Genomic DNA, 20,174 nt, shown 5'->3' with positions numbered 1-20,174 from the left:
CTTCTTAATGTACAGTTACCCTCGGGTCCCATTCGCTTAAGGTAACATGACAGGATGGCCTCAATGTTTTTCACTGATGTTAATACCAAGAAAACTGGCTTGTTGGGGCACCTGGGTGGCTCAGCCGTTAAGCGTCTGCCTTCGGCTCAGGTCATGAGCCCAGGGTCCTGGGATCGAGCCCCACACTGGGCTCCCTGCTCAGCAGGGCGTCTGCTTCTCCCTCTCCCTCTGCCCCCCTCCAAACACACTCATGCGCCCTCTTTCAAATATAAATAAGATCTTTAAAAAAAAAAACTTGCTTTGTAACAGTTTTAAATTTTACATTTGAGAGACATCTTCCCCTAAATAAGTTATATCATCCCAATTCTTAATGGCAAATCAATATACAGAATATAATAAATCTTTACACATTTACACCACCTGCTACTTTTTAACCACACAGAAGTCTGTCTTCTTACAGAAAGTGTTTACAGGAACTCGAAAAGGTTAAACACGAACTGCAGTCACACACACGCACGAAGTGTGTCTGACACAGCGTGTGCACACTGAGAACTGCTGGGGCTCAAGGCACCTTTTCGTCCAGAGCTTTGTGGTGCTCGAACAAGGACTTCAGTGCTTTGAGCACCTCCACCTCGCTGGACACGCCCGCCGGGGACTGCGCCTGCCGCTTCACCACCGTCATCCGCAGGGACCGCTCGTGCCTGGACACGAGGCACTCCAAATGCTCCAGCAGCAGCTGGTGGGACAGGCCAAGGCAGAACCATGTTAAAAGAGCACTTGCAATGTCAAACCTTAATCTGGGGCAAAAACCCTTTTTAATAGTATGCTAGACCAAACGTGAATCCCTTCAATTCAGTCTAAAATTAAAGAGCCTCCCTCTTAAACGAGTTAAAATAGCGTTAATTCTCATCACGACTCATCAGTCAGGGTCGACTCCACGGGGAAGTGCCGACAAGCTGTCTAAAAGCAGACCGAGCGGACAGGACCCGAAGTGCAAAGACAGCAACAGTGCTCCCAGGCAACTCTCAGCCAGCGCTCCAATAGCAAGAATGCACCTACTGACCCTGGTGTTGTTTCTTTCCGCCTTCAGTTCCGCGATCTCTTCCTCTCTCTCCAGGAGCTGCTCCCTGCAGACGTTGAGCTCCTTAGTAAGTGCTGCGAACTCCTGGGGGCAACAAAAACGGAGGGAGACGGGCGTCTTTAGCCTCCGCGGCTCTCCCCAGCCCACGCAGACTGCCCTGCCCTGCACCTGTCTGCCACCCCAGAGCCCCGCACGCACATAACCCCCTCCTCATGACCTGAGTCCCAGGTATTTTCCCAAGCATGGGGCCTGACACCCAAGGCGAGAGAGACATTTTCAGGTGACTTGCAGATATGCAACTCAGAACCTCTCCTGAGGGGAGAACGCCAGGCCAAGAAGGCCACTGTTCGTCCCCAGCCTCCTGTCCTAAGTCAGCTCCTGCCTGTGAAGACCACAGGGCTTAGAACAGCCCCGGGAAGAGGCTGACAGCACCCAAAACCTGGTCTGTTAGCCTGAACTGGCTCAGAATAGACCATATAAAATGGACTTTTCACAAATGTTGGTAGGCCTCTTGAAGAAAGGGACAGCTGAAGATTTTTCTCTGTAGTCAAACAGAGAACTTTCTAGAGGAAGTATCACTGAGGTGATGCTGGGGTCCCCCCACTCTGCTGTGGGGTCGCTCTCCCGCAATCCTGAGCGCGCCCTGGGACATGACACACAGGCAGGGTCCAAGGAAGTGAACACAAACCCTCTGGTCAGTTTTTCCTCTCAAGTAAGTAACATGCTCTGCCAATGAATCTCCGTATTTTAAGAATTTTCTTTTCAAAGAACAAAGGAGGAAATAAAGGTTCACTTAACAATCTGACATTCAAAATACAGAAAGTGGTTAATTTGAGCAATTCTAGAAAATCAATTTACAAACAAGTGGCATACTTAAGGTTCATTCATAAATTAACCCATTGCCACTCAAAGGGAACTTGACCATGGAACATACAGCATCCCCTGCGATCCGACTTCACAAAGCTGGCCCACAAAAGCCTATTGAGCCATGATACAGAACCGAAACAGAGCTGACCCGTGAACAACACAGGCTTCCACTGTGCAGGTCCACTTCTATCTGGATTTTTTTCAATAAATACACTGGAAAATTTTCTGGATCTGCAACAATATGAAAAAACTGGCAGATAAACTGAGTAGCCTAGAAATGTCAGAAAATTAAGAAAGGGGCACCTGGGTGGCTCAGTCGGTTAAGCATCTGCCTTCAGTTCAGGTCACAGTCCTGGAGTCCTGGGATGGAGCCCCATGTTGGGCTCCCTGCTCAGCGGGGAGTTTGCTTCTCCCTCTCCCTCTGCTCCCTTGCTCCTGGCTCTCTCTCTTGCTCGCGCTCTATCTCAAATAAATAAAATCTCTAAAAAACTAAAAAAAGACATGTCATAAATGTATAAAATATATACAGGGACTAGCCTGTTTTATCATTTGCTGCCATAAAACATATGCAAATCTACTAGAAAACGTTAAAATGTACCCAAACGTCTGCATGCACACACTCGCAGTGCCATACACGGTGCCCTTCGCAGCCAAGAGAAGCGTAAAAACATGTGGAGCTGGTATTAAGCCCTCACTGCATGAACGTAAGCATGGGGCGTGCTGCACCAGCGTGTCGCTCCATGCCGCCTCCTGTCACTACTGAGGCAAGCTCAAGCGCGGCAGGAATCCGCTAACAACGCCGGGACGCTCATCCTCTCCCATAAGCCGTCCCGTTCTCCGATAAACTGCATACCGCAGTAGAAAGTGATTTCCTGTGGTACCTGCCTATTTTTGGGTGTGCTTCCTGCAACACCATAAACCTTGAGTAACACCTTGGGACCCATACGAAGTGCCACTCAGCAGTGCTGCTGCGAGCGCTCCCAAAAAGCAGAGACAAGTCAAGGCGTCACAAGAACAAGGTGAACTGCTTGACGCGTACGGCAGACTGAGGTCTGCAGCTGCGGCCGCCCACCGCTCAAGAGAAAAGAACCCAGGTAATTCATGAAGTTGTCGCCGCAGCTACCCTGGCAGATGCAAAAACCTTCCACTGTGTGTGAAATCCCTTTTCGTCTGTACTGAAGATGCAGCCTTTCTGTGCAAGCGGGACTGCTATAGAAAGGTATATGTACAGACTCCAGTACGAATCTTCAAAAAGGGGGGAGGTCATTACGTGACAACTTAGAGCCAAAGGAAGGTGATGGGTCTAAAGCTGCAGAATTTCAACGCCAGGGAAAGATGGTTTGGTAATTTTATAAAGATGTTTGGCTTTAACACATGTCAAGGTAACGGGAGAAGCAACTTCTCCCATCAAGAGGAAGCAGACGATCCCCAGACAGCGCTGACAGAATCACCGAGAAGCTGGAACTAAGGGAACGCTGCGTGCCGACTATACTTCAAACGGGAAGTGGAGAGGAGGGGAGGGAAAATCACTGACGGCAGGACATCTGCCCGCACAGGTTTTTCACACACAGGGAGAAAGCGCCACGAAGGACACGTATTCAGGAGGAAGGCGGGAGGGGGTGACTAGCCAGTGCACGTGCGGAGGCAGTCAGGTTTGTGATCCAGCCGGCCGGATCTAGGAAGCTGACCCTGGGCTTGATGGGAAGACACAGACACCAGCAGCCAGTCCTTCGGCTGTGCAACAAGGAGGCCTGGACAACCAGAACCCTTTCTCTGGATCAGTTCCAGCGATGCTTTGTCCCTCAACTTTGGAAGTACCCTGACAATAAGGGACTGCCTTTTAATGCTCTTCTGACATTGGACAACATCCTGGCCACCTAGAACCCTGTGAGCTCGACACCGAACACGTCCAGGTGGCCTACGGACCCTGGAGCACAAGGTCTCTAATGCAGCCTGTGGATCGGGGGCCGTGAGGACCTGCAAGGCTCATTACACATGATCCTTTACCAAAAGGACGGTCAACACTACGAAAGTGAACCACAACAGAGAGAACACCTTGAAGTCTGGAAGGATTACACCACTGAAGACGCCGCTGATGTGACAGGAAATGTCGTGAAAGCCATCAAGACCAAAACAATCAACTCCTGCTGGAGAAAATGGCCCAAATGTTGGGCATGATCCTACAGGATTTACGACACAGCCAATGAGGGAGATGATGAAAGAGACTGTGGATACGGCAAAAAAGCTGGGGGATGAAGGGTTTCGAGATGTGGATCTCGGAGAAATTCAAGGGCTCACAGATGTCACCCCAGAGGAGTTAAGAGAGGATGACACGACGGAGATGAAAGCTTCCGAACCAGCGCCGGGGGGCGGGGGGGGGGGTGAGAAAGGAGACTCAGAAGACACCGTGCCAGAAAACACAGTGACATGAGGTACTCTGGAGAGGGCCTGGCTTGTTCCAGACTGTTCTTGACTTCTTGTACCACGTGGGCCCATCCATGGGTCCACTGAAGCCAAAGCCCATGGCGGAAGTACTGGCGACGTTTACAACAACATTTGTAGAGAAAGGAAGAGACACAACGTCAGACAGAAACGTACTTCCGGAAGGTGACACCAGGTGCACCTGCCTCGCCCGAGACGGCAAGAGCAGCCCTCCTCTGCCTCCGTGGCCGACTCCACGGGAAGACGACGAGGATGAGGGCTTCAGGATGACCCACCTCCCCCTAACAGACGGTACAGACCATCGCAGCACATGGACCCTCACCTGCTGGGCACGCACATCGAGGGCGTGTGCAGCCAGGCTGCGTGAGATGCCTGTGTGCCGCCGTCACCTATGCCCTCACCATGAAGAGCTGTGTGTTCGAGGCTTGTACGCAAGTGGACAGCCCATCCTCACACGGGGAAAAAGTGAGCGAGAGTTAGCATAAAACTCATCACGTGCCAGTTGTTTTATAACTTTCCTTTCAGAGCATTACCTCACAGAATGCCTCTCTTATTGCAGAAAACGTGTATCAGCCTATTACCGCAATTGTTTTTTTAAAAGAATATAACGACGTTTCCAATCCTCCATTATGAGTATGTCTGTAATACTACAGGCTGTAAAAGTTTTATAACAACTCATTCATTAGTGGACAGGCAAGGCTGTGACGAAGAAACCTGCTGATCATGCGAGGCCACCCCAGAGCAGTCACACATAGTGACGCAAGAGTCGTTAGACCTGTAAAGAAACGGGAACCTCTCACACCATCTTCTCATTTCCGATGTCTGGTGTTAGTAATACTGGGACATCTGCGGTGCTGCTGCAGGCACTAAGTCATCTTGCACACAGACGACACACTTAGCTATCCATGCAGCTCAGTGCTGTCCATGTATTTTCCTTGTAATTGTCTTAAAATTTTTTCTCTAGAATGAAAGTATTAACTGAGTGTTCGTGTTGCCAGTAAGGCTTCTGGTCAACAGAACGGTATCAGTAGTTCCGTTTGGGGGAGCCCAAAGTTAGACTCAGATTTGTGACTGTGGGCAGGTCAGCACCCCTAACCCCCAGCTGTCCATGGGTCAACTGTACTCATCCATGGGGAATGAAAAGAACCAGGCAGTACTGTTATAATCAACAACAGAAAAGAGTAAAATTGAACATTTTCTCTTGAAAGCAGTTATTTCAGGGGGACAAACTGAAGGGGTGGGGAGGCAGGTAATTTACAGAGCCTGTGAGCATTTTCACGGGTATAATAAGCTAATGGTCATTTTCTCTAATCTACCTTCTAAATCAGAGTTTCTTCTTCAAAAACCCCCAACTGTGGGTCATCAGCTTCTAGCTTCACAGCATGAAAAGCCCTACACATCTGCTCCCCGAATTACACATAATAACAACTATTCAAAGCCTCCAAAACCATCCAATGACATACAACAAATGAAGAAACATCTATGCAAAAAAATCCACAAAAATTCAGGTACGATTCCTAGGAAGGAGCCAGAATTTGACTGGTTTAGTTAGTAGAGACATTTATACCCAGAGCATTGTTGAAAACAACAGAGCAACTGGCCGGCAACAAGCTGGGGGGGGGGGGTTGTCTCGCAGCTAAGAGTGGTCACCCAGGGGGACTTGCCTAGGGGCGAGGGCCTTCAGTGAAATCATCCAGCTATTCAATAAACTGGCTGCAATGTTAAATTTATTTTATATATATTTCGCCACGATTCCCTCACACACACACACACACACACACACAGAGCACTCTTTGCAGACAAGGCTTTTCCCGCTACAGAACACAGACAACTCTTTACTTCAGTATTTCAAGGCAGAGCCACAAACACAAAGAAATGACAGTAAAACATTAAATGAGAATAACCCAAACGTGTCCTCAAACCTGACAAAGGTTGTGTTGAGTGCTGGACTGTCTCAGAGACCCAACGGGCAGCACTGGGAGGAGGGACCGCGGCAGGGAAGGGGGGAGGGGCGGGGGAAGCCCTGTTCTCCCATCAGGTCCGCTCTTTCCTGAGCTACAGAGATTCCTTTCCTATGTGCCAAAGTTAATTCGGCCAAATGCTTTGATTTTCACCTCCTCCAGTAAATAACTAGCTGACCTAACGTTGAGAGATTTGCATCTAATCATCGAGATCTTGTATCAGAAAATACTGTTCGTGTTGTAGGTGAAAGAGAACCTGACCCAAACCAGTCTCAGTGAGAGCTGCGATCACTCACGTGGCGGGCAAATCCAAGGGGGGCTGGCTGCAGACTTGCTGGGCCAGAGCCTCGGATTTTATTTGGTCGCCTCGTCCCCTGGCGCAGCAGTCTAGGTCAATTCACTAATTCGCTGATTATGTCCGGTCCAAAGTTTATCGTGCTAGCCAAACCTTCTTCACATACTAGATTTTAGATTGTTTTCTGTCATGCCCTCCTTCCCTTGTTTCACTTCTGTTTCTGTTTTATCATTTCCTGTTTCTCTTCAGGGATGTTCATTTATATGTTTAAGCATTTAAACAGACTTATTTTGACAGTTTTGCCAGACTGCAGACGGAGTAAATGCATACTTCCGTAAGGTGCAGACTCTGGGAGCTGCAGGATCTGGTTTCCAGCTCAGCTTGAGGAGGTCCTCCTGCTGGCACTTCCCTCCCTGCCTAGTGTCCTTCCCTCCCCGCCTAGTGTCCAGCGACTGCCCTCCGAGCTTTCCAAGGCCTCAGGCCAGAACTAGCTTTCCACGGTGACTGAGGGTTCCTGCTGCCTCTTCCTTACGGGTGGTGTGGATCCTGTGAGAGAGTCACTGGACAGTGTGGCCCAGCCTAGGTATTGCTTCCTACCCTCCGAGGCCCGCAACTTCCTATAAAGCCCCAATGTACTGGGGACAGTGCACTGGGGACCTTACGTGGGACGCCTCATCTAAACCCAGCTCCAAACAGGAGTCTGATTTTAGTTCTAATTACTCTGGACACATTAGTTCCTGTTACCCCAACCTGCAGGAGCCAAGTTTCCTATTGCCCCTGCGTGCTTGGTGCTTGGAGCGCAGCAGGCCAGGGAACCTAGCCAACTCATGCTTACCACGCTGGGTTTCTACTCTGTTTCTGTACTGAAGGGTATTTTTCTCTTGTGGGGGCCTGACTATATATATCGGTTTACTTGTTTCTCTATTTAAATTTTACCTTTGCACTGCTGTTTGGAGATGAGTTGTGTCCAAGAGTGAGTTTACACTGCCATCCTGACCAGAAGCCACAGTTCATTCCAGGGATGGCTGCATACCCACTCCAGCGGAACACCAGACAGGCGAGCCCGGCCCCTCTTCAGGGTGCTGCCGCAGGACAGACAGATAAGCTAGCAGGCACCTCAGTGTGGTCAGTGCTCCAAGTGAGAAACGCCCAGACTACCATGGGAGCGGCGTGGAGGTCATCTATGATGGGAGGCGGACACGGGCTCCAAAGGTCTGCCAAAGGAGAGGCGTCGCAGTTGAATTCAGAACAGGAACAGCTACCTGGTAGGTGACAGCCTTTTCACAAAAGCACAAAGGTATCTGGTAGCGGAGAAGGGCGTCAGTGGGCTGCAGCCCAGGCAGTGTGCGGGAATGGGTAAGGGAGGCTGGGTGTGGACAGAGACCAGACAGAAGGCCCCTGCGCACTACAGTGGGGAGTCCGGATTTTATCCCTAAGGCTCTGGGAGTCGTCCATCTACAGACTTTGAGGGCCCTGAACAGGGAGCCCAGGCGGTGCTCGACACAAAGGGTGTACTCAGAAGGGTTTGCGGAGTCAACATAAGGCCCCGGGAGCAGTGCTAGAGTGGGGCTGGAGGAAGAGGTGAACAGTGAGAAGCCAGCTCAGAGCCGGCAGCTGGAGAGCTGCCATGGCCCCGGGAGAAATGAGGGTCTGAATCAAGACCCGTGGTAGAGAGCTGCAGGCCAAGAGAGAGTTCTCAAAACAGGACACTAACCAAGACGCCACGCCACTTGCCGTGCCCTTCATCAGTTTTGAAGGATCCCCTGTATTGGGGGCGGTAGGGAGACCCAGTGGGTACTGCCATAATGCAGGGAGGTGGGCGGGTCTGGACAGGTTGCACAATGGAGCCTGCGGAGGGATCTGAGAGAGAGCAAGGCCCAGGAGGACTCCAAGAGTTCTGCCGGAGCAAGCCAAGGACAGTCAGCATCCCCTGAGAAGGGAGGGCCTGTGGGCAGGGCATGTCTGGAAGGGAGATCGCACAGTCCAGTCTGGGGCACGCTCCGTTTGGGATATTATAAGACAGTCAGTGGCAGAATCAAGTAGAGAGTGCAGCTCCCAGCCCGGGGTTCTTGGGAACATTGGCACAGGTGGGAGAGCAACCTCACTGAAGGCAAATCACAAGGCACTGAGTGCAGATAAGAAGAGGTGAGGTTCAAGCAGGTGCCTATCTGACCCCGAACAGTAGGGAAGCATGGGACAGAGTGGGAGCGGTCAGCAAGCAGGAGGAAACCAGGAAGGGGACCATCTCAGGAGTCAAATGCTTCCAGGAGGACAGTCACCCGGGTCAGCTGATGCTGGCAGACGAGTCAGCTGACTAATCACTGAGAGGCGGGCCCACTGAGGCGGAGGGCAGCGGGGGCCGTGGGCGCGGCACTTCCAGAGCAGCAGAGGGGCTGGAGGCCTGACCGCACGAGGGTCAGCAGAGAGTGGAAGGAACAGCAGCAACGCTGTGGGTAAGGGCGGGGGAGAGAAAGAGGACAGAAAGAGGAAGATCCGGGGTTGGGAGAGAACACGGCGGGGGGGGGGGGGGGGACACTGACCAATAGGCCACTCTGAGCAGCTGAGAGCGGAGCACTGGGGCGGCGCAGCAGGTGGCCTGTCCTGGGAGCGCACAGCTCCTCCACGGGGAGAGGAAAGGCTGCCCAGTGCAGGGGCACAGACCCAGACCAACTGGGAGATGTGTGGTGGGAATTTATGTGAGTCTTCCTCCGATTTCTCCCAGCCTCACTGGAAGTGAAATGCACACAGGACGGGCAAGGAACACTGAGGAGGAGGAGTGAGAGCTGCCTGGGGGGAGAGGGGCCCAGGGCCGCTGGCCATGAACATGCGCGGAGAAGGCACCGATGGGCACAGCATCCTGCCCGCTGAGACAATGAAGTAAAAGCAGCGAGGGGCTAGCCAGGCTGTGGTGGGATTTCAGGCGGGGGAGGGAGAAAGGGGAGCCCTGAGAAGGGCGGAAGGCCAGGACACAGACACCCTGGTAGCGTCCCGGACTGTAGGCCCAGGAGGATCAAATATCAGTGTTTTATTTTTAAGAGTCTTACTATCTACTGTGAACAAACCTCACTGGCTTTGAATGAGACCCCCAGTCAGAACGTACCGAGTGGACACCAAACCCTCGGAGGAGTGAGGTGCTGCTCCAAAATCCCAGGACGCTCTAGCCACGGGAGCCGAGCCCTCCGCGCGAGTCCTGTGCCCCCCCCCGCCAGCTCGGAAGGACCCATCACTCCTGCACCCCAAGTTAGCAGGGGCTGGTCACTCCTGTGTCCCCCAGCTCGTCACCTCGGAGCCTCCTGGATCCTGGCAATGGGCTCCTGGCAACGGACGGATCACTGCCTCACCCCTCCTACACTCCGCTACAAGCCCCTTACTCCACACCCCACCCGCTCACTTTTCCTGTAACTCCGCCATCATCAAAGGCAAGTCTGAGTCCAAAGCTCCTTACGTTTTTCAGGAATCCCAACTGTCTTTGTTCACCTATGAAGAGAATATATTTACTTGCCATCAGTTTGGGTAAATATAAGTATTTCATAAAATAACTTCAAGAGCCCGAACCATTCTATGATACACTGCTTTGGCTATGGGAGAAAATGAGTTTTTAAAGTTTGACAATTATGCTTACTCAAAGAAAAACCTTTCTCTTTGGACAAAAGAATTCAAGTGAAAAAGTATAAACCAAATTTAAACTTAGGAGTTCAGACAAACATTCGACAGGAAATTCCACAGTTTAAGATTCCACAAGCACGTTCACATGTGCACTGTGTGGACTCTGCTGCAGAGCAAGCCGAATGCAGCGGAATCAGCCCCGATACGAGCCGCGAGCGACCGACCGCGCAGCACCGACGGGCCTGCCGGGAGCACACGTTCTCCTCTTTAGAAAACATGCTTATTTAAGAAACACGGTAAGCCAAACATACTACTAGTGACATTCTGTTTACTGTAATCAAAGTCTGAAGTGTTTTTTGAACCTGAATAGAGGCGACAATGCCTAGAATATGCTCATTTTAATGAAACCTAAGTCTGAGCAAAGCAGACCCATGTTTCTGTCTGACATTCCTAGGACTGAGAATAAGAAAGCAACAAACCACCAAAATCAGTTTAAGAACTTGGTTTCACACAGTGCTTGAAAATGTTGATATTGATCATTTCTGGCTCAGATCTGGGAAACAGGTTCAGATCATACAAACCAGACACGACTGATCAAAATCCACACTCAGGCCAATTTTAAATTAAGTCCCATGGCTCACATGCGACGCTTAGCTCCCAAAGTGACGAACAAGGTCGTCCCAGTGGTTCCAGCAGGAGGACTCTGTGTGGAAAGCAGCGGCAGTGCCTTGCCCTGCCCCCCAAGGTCCTGACCCCCCCTTCTCCTGCCTTGTTCCCCAGTCACCCCGAGTTACATTTCCATAGCCTTTGGTTTCGATAATCTCCATCACTTCCTCCATTTTATTTCTTAATGACTCTTCACTATTCTGCTAATCTGCTGAAACAAGAATAAAGCTGCAGAGAAGGCAGATAATACATGTCCTCTCCATGTAGGGACACAGAGTGCAACACACAGAAACGGGCTCGAATTTTTAGCAAACAGAAAGGAACACCTGAAACCTGACTTGCTGAACAGGCTTAGATTATTTTCTGTCATAGAAGCTATCCGCCTCAGCCTGAGGCTTGAAAGCATGCCAGATTTTGAAGACTGCAAGTTCATATACTAATATGAATGAAGGAGCAAATGCTAAGTTCTGAAGCCCCAGTGCCTTGATTAAAAGTATGGTCGGGGGCGCCTGGGGGCTCAGCGGTTAAGCGTCTGCCTTCGGCTCAGGACGTGATCCCGGCGTTCTGGGATCGAGCCCCACATCAGGCTCCTCCGCTAGGAGCCTGCTTCTTCCTCTCCCACTCCCCCTGCTTGTGTTCCCTCTCTCGCTGGCTGTCTCTATCTCTGTCAAATAAATAAATAAATAAATCCTTAATAAATAAATAAATAAATAAAAGTATGCTCAGAGGGGCGCCTGGGTGGCACAGCGGTTAAAGCGTCTGCCTTCGGCTCAGGGCGTGATCCCGGCGTTGTGGGATCGAGCCCCACATCAGGCTCCTCTGCTATGAGCCTGCTTCTTCCACTCCCACTCCCCCTGCTTGTGTTCCCCCTCTCGCTGGCTGTCTCTGTCTCTGTCGAATGAATAAATAAAATCTTTAAAAAAAAAAAAAAAAGTATGCTCAGAAAGGTCATGTGTAGGGGCGCCTGAGTGGCTCAGTCGGTTGAGCGTCAGACTCTTGATTTCTGCTCAGGTCTTGATCTCAGGGTCAGAAGATCGAGCCCCACGTCAGGCTCTGTGCTCAGCAGAGAGTCTGCTCCTCTCCCTCTTTCGCTCACTCTCTCTCTCTAAAATAAATAATTTTTTTTTAAGAAAGGTTACGTACAGCTACCTATCTACGCTATGCGAAGTTTATGTATAGTGATCTATACAGTAACGCACTGATGGGGGAAGATGGGCGGGGGACACTGAGAGAAAAGAGCAAACTTTACACCTTTGTAGAATGGGGCCCACGGGCTCATCAGACTTACTTGGAACCACTATGAATGCAGTGGCACTGGGTTTTCAAACACTGACTAGTATTTACAAGCATTAAAATAAAATTCATAAGCAGCTAAAAAATTCCAATATATATAATTTATTTTTCCTTGTCAGTTTCTTTAAGCAACAGATACTGACAAAATATATGCTCATACTGAGTATTTAGTGATGAAATAATCAAGACTGTATAATCTGAATCCAAAAAAACATGGTGCAAACAGTACTTCAAGGTGATCTCAATTTGGGTAAAAGCATACACATCCTAGGATTCTCTATATAAGACAAAATACAGACGGACGCCCACCTGATGAAGATTACCCACTGTGGCTGGGAAAGGGGGCTGGAGATGAGACTTTCAATACATACTCCTCTTTAATTCAATTTTAAGCATGCATTTTCTTTGTATGTAAAAATAAAATAGCAATCCTCCCTTCCTCGTTCTTCCTAACAGGCCAAAACTACAGGACACGAGCACGATGCTCACAGCCCACGTGGACACAGCTTTCCTGGGAAGTCACCAATTCCTCCTCTTGCTCTCTTACCAGTCCCTGCATCTTGACTTCCGCCCTCATCACTTCAACGCAAGAGCTCTGGCTGAGACTCCAGCGATGCCCTCATCTTTGCCGGTCCTGGCCCCCTCCACCTGCCTGATCCGGAAGCCCCTGACCTCCTCCCTCCCACTCTCTCCTGCCTCATCCTGTTCCCATGCTCTCTGCTCATCCCATACCTGCTGGTGCTCCCACGGCTCCATCCTAGGGCCCCTGCCCATCCTACACACTGTGCCTGCCTGACCGGTGTCCAAGGCTGCTGCCACCGCCACCCCCCCCCCCCACTCTGGGCAACTGCCCACCTGCCCATGACGCATCTCCGTGTCTTCCAGGAGGCTCAAACCATCTTCCCCAAACCAAGTTCATCAGCATCTCTGTGCTCCCGTTCCCACCCGACTCTCCACCCCGGCAGAGTACAGGACTGCATCCACCCAGCCGTGCAAGCCAGACACCTGGGCCCGCTGCCGCCTTCTTCTCCCCCACGTTAACTGACTGCTGGCTACACTAACTCTACTTCACACCAGTATCTTCCGGAATGTCTCTGCTGCCTCATCCTTTGCCTAGACACCATGTCTCCTTAGTCTGGAGTGGTGGTTCCAGAAGTCAGCTCTGCAAGTTCTGCCCCTGCTTCTCTCCCTGGCCTCTGTGCTTATCACTTTCTGCCTCATGCACAACATATGGTCCTACCTCACCCACAGTTCCCTGAACATGTTTTGTTCCTGTGCTGCTCCTTGACACACAGTTGTCCCCTCTGCCTCAGACCTGTAGAGCGGCCAGTCTTCCCCTAACCAGCCCAAACACATGTTTGCCCTGGAGGTTTCATTCCAGTGCTGGGGAGGGGGGGCAGAATATGTATTTTGCCTTTTGTTTTGTTTTTTCCGCACTGTACAGTCCCCTTCAGTGCTCAGTACCCAGCAGTGTGGAGGCCAGGCAACGGTTTGGGCTCCAGGCGTCTCTGGCACGGGCACACTACGAGAGGCCTGCGGACAAGGGCACACCAGCAGTGAGTCAGCACGCACGAGAAGATATATTTTAAAGAGCTTCCTCACGTCATTTACCATCCTTCCGTGTTGAACAACTCACCTTTACAATCCCAGACCGGTCTCTAAGTTCTCCATCTGGGTCACTCATCTATAAATGTGGGTCGCAGCACCTGCGCCCTACCCCAGCCCGCAGGTGAGACAACCAAATGAGCACAGCGTCCGCGTGCCAGTCCTTGAGGCAGGGAGCACCGACACTCGTCCTGCAGCCCCGACCCCGGGCACGCCCCACTCTCATGAGAAGCCCACTGCTCCACGTATGCAGACGCCTGATGGGGTTCGGGGTTTGGACTGATGCAATCTGCCATATTGCTAAAATGATTACCCAATGTTAATTCGGTTCCTAACAGCATCCCCGCACGAGATGGAAAAGGAGCATACCGCACTCAGTTTCCAGTCTAGGGAGGTCACCCTAGGCGCCCAGCCTCCCCTCACTCCCTCCCATCACCTTCCAAACTTTTCACAGAACAGCCTACGTTCTCCACCTCCACTTCCTGCGCATCTCGCACTCAAGTTCTTGGAGCCTGTCCTCCCTTCTCCTCACAGCTTCTCACCTCCTCTCAGGAATCAGCAAAGCCGAGCAGCACTAAGGACCTGCAGATCCTGGGCCCCCGCCTCCCTCCTGCACTGGATCCTGGGCCTGGGATGCAAGTGACCGCTGGGCCCGATCCTGTCTTGCAGAATTAGTCTTGGCTGAATACTGAGGTGCCCCTGCTACCAATGTGAGCTTAAACTTGTTCTGTCAAAAAACTGAATGTGATTTTCATTTGGAGAAGAAAAACAAAATAAAAAAACACCACTGTGGTGTTTTTTTAAATTTGTGGACGGACTGGGTTAAAACCCCACTATGCGCAATGTTAAGAGCAGCTTTATCCATAGTTGCTGAAACTCAGAAGCAACTGAGACGTCCTTCAGCAGGTGGACGGACAAACAAGCTGTGGGACGTCCAGATGACGGAGAAGTAATCAGTGCTGAAAAGAAAGGAGCCATCCAGCCAGAAAGGACGCGGAGGACCCTAAAGTGCACCTTCCTACGTGAGGGAAGCCGGTGTGAAAAGGCTGCATACTGTAGGATTCCAATTCTGACATTCTGGAAAAGGCCAGACTCCGGAGACAGTAAAGAGAGCAGGGGCTGCCAGAGGTTAGCAGGGAAGGAAGAATGAATAGGCGGAACACAGGGGGGTTTTAGGGCAATGAAACTACTCTGTAGGACACTAAAATGATCTTTACACATTTGTCTACACCCACAGTATGTGCACCACCAAGAGTGAACCCCAGTGTAAACTATCAACCGTGGGTGACGACGACGTGTCTGCGTGGGATCACAGACTGTGACAGGTGCACTGCCCTGCTGGGGATGTGCACAGTGGGGGAGGCTGCCGGGCACACGGGCAATTTCTGTACGTTCCTCTCAGTTTTGCTGTGAACCTAAAACTGCTCTAAGAAAATACTGTCTGTTTGGCCTGGAAACTGGGGAGGGTGCACGGTGCGTATCGCTACTTCCAAACCACCTCCATTTAAGGCTGAACCCGAAAATCTCGCTGGAGGCTGCGGTCCGTCTCCTGCTACAGAGGCACTGCCAGGTGGCGAGAACATAAGCACACCGGACGGCTCGCCTGGCCTGCCCGCACTGAAATCTGATCACTTTCCGTGACTTGTCTGGCTTTTCTCTCTCAGCATCCCGCGTTCCGGGTGCAGCACGGCGCAGCGCATGGTGGTGCTTCATTCACGTTTATGGCCAAATAATGCTCCACTGTGTGGACATGGCATGTCGTGCTCGCCCCTGCACCTGCTGACAGATAACCGGGTCACTTCCACGCTCTAGCTGTCACGCAGAATGCTGCCGCGAGCTCTCCTATACGAGTTCTTATGTGGACTTACGCTTTCTTTCCTCTTGGTGCACCCAGGAGGAGACACATTTCCCTGCAGGGTAAGGGAGTGCACTCTCCGTTCCTGTCTCTGACTTCCGGTTTAAATGTCCAGCTGTCTCAGCCACCACTCCCTCGCTCTCTGGAAGGTATGTTTAGGGAAAAGGTGCTGTCTCCTCACAGGTAGTAGGTATAAATCTTGCTTTACCTACTTTTATCTTTCTGCTAAAGAGCAAACCAAACTATTTTCGGTTGTCGCTAGCATTTCAGTATTTGAACACAAGTAATTTCTTACAATTAGGACGATCTGAGATATGAATGCACACATATATTAGCATAGATGTACATCTCGTGTACTTCAGAAACAAGTGTATAACATTAGTGAGATATTCATGGACAAAAACATTGAAAATGAATTTTAAAAACTTCTCCCTCTCCCTTTGCCCCTCCTCCCCGCTTGTTCTCTCTCTCTAATAAATAAATAAAATCTTTAAAAAATGAAAATTCAAAACAAACAAACAAACAAAAACCTATGAGACCAGAAATGGCCTGTCTGACCTCGACAGTCTAAAGCCAAAGTTAGGAACAGTGTAAAATCCGTATTTCCACAGAGATGTTTTGGTCATAAAAAACTTCTTAAAAACTGGTAACAGCAGCAGCACTGGAAGGGGGCTTGGGACAGAGCTTTTCACGCACAAACCTTTTCAAACTATTGTCTTTGGGCCCAGTAAGAAAGGGCCACATCTCCCACACAGCAGGAACTACGGTTAGGGCTCCTCGCTTAGTCAGGGTTTTTTACACACATATCCCTTTCCCCCTTGCTTCTCCTCAGTTAAGGACGTCACTGAAGAGGCTTCCGAGTGGGTTCATAAGGACGCCCTCCTGTTTACAGCTGCTCTGACGGCAAACAGGAATGAACACAAAAGCCGTCCTTTATTCCCCCCACTGAAGACGCTGCCCGTCTTCCGCTTACAGACAACGTGGCAACAAGTAAGTCCGCACCTGCGCCTTTACACCTGCGGACCACGTCTCAGAGCAGCCTCCTGCGGCGTGCGCGCACTCCCCACCCCCCACCCCGGGTCTCTCTAAAATAAATAGATAAATCTTAAGGAAAAAAACCTGCCGAAAGTCCTGACTACTGTAATACATTTTACTAGGACTGCAGCTTACACAGCCCCCTCTGACTCGGGCTCAGCCCTCTAAACAGAGAGAGAAAATGGTTTATTCCGGTTGCATGCTAAGTTCCTCTAACATGCTTATTTTCTACCTCCAGTTACATCACATGGATTTAAAATATCTCCACGAGATCCTTAAACTGTGTTCTCCATGCTTCTTTGCTGTGACAACAGTCGCTCACCTATGGTGAGCCATCTGGGAACCCTAGGACACCAACCACCATGTGGGCATCCCCTCGTGCCTACCAAGAACCCTCGCTGCAGGACACCTGGCAGATCGCGGCTTCCTCGCTCCCACGCCGCCAGGTTCTAGGACCACGGGAGGTCCTGCCCGAGGATGCTGGTCGTCTCCCTCCCGGCTTCGGCAGCACCATCAGAACACAGACCAAACAAACGTATGGAAGTGACGGCAAGTGTCCTTCCCCTGATGAGCGCCCCTGCTCCTCTGGTCACGTGCAGTCACCCTGGCGCCCAGCGCCACTCAGGCACCGCCCTACGGTTTACAGGCCAGGTGCTGCTGGCGAGTCAGGGTGCGCACGGGGTGCGTGTGAGCGAGCTGCGCCTCCAGCATACGGCAGGCGTGCTGTCTGTTCCCGTGGGCACTTCGGTTCTGCAGAGAAAGCCTCCATCAACTCTTCCACACGTGGTCAGGCACTCTGAGATGACTTCGTGACCTTCACTGAGTTAGAAGGTCCCATCTGTGTGGGAGTGTTCGGACACGGCCTTCCAGGCCCTCACAGGAACCAGCAGGCACAAGCGTAGGGCAAGGGCCGTTAAGAAGGACCCCCTCAGCGGCACCACGAGGCTGCTCTGTTGACAGGATCAGAAATTCTGACCCACTCCTAGCAGGTACCCGAGAAGAGCAGCAGGCTGCATGCAACGGGGTCCCCCAACACTGTTTGTGACCGCGGGGGCCCTGCGGAGAGAAGCCAGAGACAATGATGGAGAGCCCTGGCCAGCATTTCACAGGAGTGGGAAGCGATGGCTGAAAGCCCTAGCCCAGCGCACGGGAGGCCCAGCCGGCTAGCAGGCCTCCAGCTCCCCTCTCAGTCCCCGACGTGGCTTCTGAGCGCACCGCCTGGAAGACGGGCCTCTGCGGACGGAGCGAGGCCTAGACAGCAAACTGTAGCGGCAGGTGCAGGCGCCCTGCTGGGGGCTGCCTCCTGGGGCCCTGCCGTGCTGGCTCAGTAGACAGGCCAGCGCGGGGGACGTGCAGTCGGCGAGCCCCCCCCCCCCCCCCGGCTGCACTGGCAGCTGCTCCCCACGCCTGGCGGCCCGTCGAAGACGCAAGCGCTGCGGGTGTAAGGCTGTGGAGTGAAGCTGCAGGTAACAAGCACAACGGAACTTGAAAACAGCTGATTCTCTCTCACGCCGTTTTCAGAACAAGACTGATATTGCCTCCGAGGAAACCACACAGCTGGACTGCCAGAAATGACCAAATAAAGGGTTTATTGTCAAGAAGGAAGCGTCTCTACAGCCTGAGGCGCCTGCCCCTCCACGCCCGTCCCTGTCCCAACTGCACTCGTCCCACCGTAATCCTCAAGAAGTGTCATCAGAGCACTGAAGCCAGCCCTCGGTAGCCCCTGTCCGGTGAGCTCCCGCCCTCAGCGCCACCCCAGTCCCGCACGCCTCCACGCACCTGCGCCCGCACGGTGCTCCGTCCACACCTGCCGCCCCAGCCCCATGGCGCCCTGGACACCGACGGCCCACGCTGAGCTCGCCGCCCTCCCTCCACGGAAGGGCTCTCCCGGCCCGCGATCTCACCGCACCACCGCACTACGGCACACTCGGTTTACCCACGACCGCTCGCTGCTCTGCTCAGGGAAGAACTGCTCCTCACACCCCGGCAAAGCAGCCCACTGAGTGTGGGTGTCCCAACAACAGGGACGCGCGGTACGGAGTCAGTAACATACGACCTCGGACAGCAGGTTACCGCTCTGCCAATCTTCGTAGACTCTCACGGTTCTGCGCATTCACGTCCTGCAAACTGGTCTGACAAAAGCCTCGGTCACAAACACCTTTACTCTCTGATTGATCAAGAAGGTATTTCTGAACGAATCAAAGCTCTCAGCACAAAACCATAACTGAAGGTACCTTATTGAGGAATGTCTCTGTGGCTCTGTTCAGCTTAATAGATAGAAATACACAAACTTAAGAATGAGCAGCCCTTTTAATTTGGACAAATAACTTACTGAGCAAAATCAAGATGTCTGAGATACCAGCCAAGTACTTAGAAGATACAATATTCATTTCAATAACGTTGTATTTGCTTAATGTTTTATGGTTTTCAAACTTGCTTCCTACCTTCTACTGTTATTCTCAGCCACCCTGTAAGGCACACATATTACCTCATTTTACGAATCAGAACACAGGCCCCAGCAGGTCAGCGATGTGCAAAGGTCACTGTGTTAATAAGTGGCTGGGGAATCAGAATTCAATACGGATGCCGAGAGGATGGTAAGCACCCACAGCAAGTCCCCACGCCGACCCCCAATCACCCCGGCCCCGACTGGGTTTGCACACAGACGCCTCGCACCTCTCGAGCACCTGCTCGGCGCACGCAGTTGTGGCCAGGGTCGTTTCAGCGCTCACTGAATCTGCATTTCCTGCTGAGAAATCACCAGTATGCTCAAGGTGACACATGACCATGCAGTCTCAGAGGCGAAACACCCCGGCCAAGAGGTCAGTAGGCAGGGCCTGAGGACTGAAGTGGGGGGCGGGGGGTAGGGAAATGTACTCAGCAGTGAGGGGTACAGAAGGGCCAGTCGTGACCCACAACTGTCCTCACACAGAAACAAACAGGTGGCCACAGACCTCTGAGAGCTCCCTCCGTGACTCCTGCCAATCAAGGATGACCTTGATACACACTCAATACTATTCTATTTGAAGATTTTATTTATTTGAGAGAGAGAGAGAGAGCAAGAGAGAGCACGAGCGGGGTGGGGGGGGAGGAAGAAGCAGACTCCCCACCAAGCAGGAAGCCCGACGTGGGGCTCAATCCCAGGACTCTGGGATCATGACCCGAGCCGAACGCAGCCGCTTAACCGCTTAACCAACTGAGCCACCCAGGCGCCCCACACTCAGTACTATTTCATCTGTGTTTTTCTTAAAACTGGTGGCATTTTTAAACAGTGGAGAAAAAATAAAAATAGAAAATAAAAGCAGCCCCGGACCTCAGACCCCATCTTCTTTGAGAGGTGAGACAGCCCCTGAATCTCAGAGGGCATCAGGTGCTCACAGCAAGCCTGGAGAGACAGGTGGGGTATGACACAGGGAAGGTAGGGAGGCACTCCCGACAAGGGAGCTGTGTAGGCCCAGGGGAGGGGAG

At 51.7% G+C, this 20,174-nt stretch overlaps 1 protein-coding gene across 4 annotated transcripts in view; it reads right to left on the bottom strand.

The window, feature by feature from the left end:
- The window catches only part of PPFIA1 (PPFI scaffold protein A1), an 85,676-nt gene that overhangs the window by 47,924 nt on the left and 17,578 nt on the right, over positions 1-20,174 (bottom strand). For all 4 annotated transcript variants that reach the window (XM_045775463.2, XM_087855100.1, XM_045775461.2 and 1 more), the window contains exons 3-4: positions 1,064-1,165; positions 572-736 (exon numbers count right to left, since the gene is read on the bottom strand). In XM_045775463.2, coding sequence (XP_045631419.1) covers positions 572-736; positions 1,064-1,165 — 267 coding nt within the window. The remainder of the gene's footprint in view (positions 1-571; positions 737-1,063; positions 1,166-20,174) is intronic.

The sequence above is a fragment of the Ursus americanus genome, chromosome 24 (genome assembly GCF_024610735.1).
Source record: "Ursus americanus isolate L20-20 chromosome 24, mUrsAme1.1.p, whole genome shotgun sequence".
NCBI lineage: Eukaryota > Metazoa > Chordata > Mammalia > Carnivora > Ursidae > Ursus > Ursus americanus.
The sequence above is the reverse complement of the archived record's forward strand: the minus strand, read 5'-3'. Positions and strand labels throughout refer to the sequence as shown.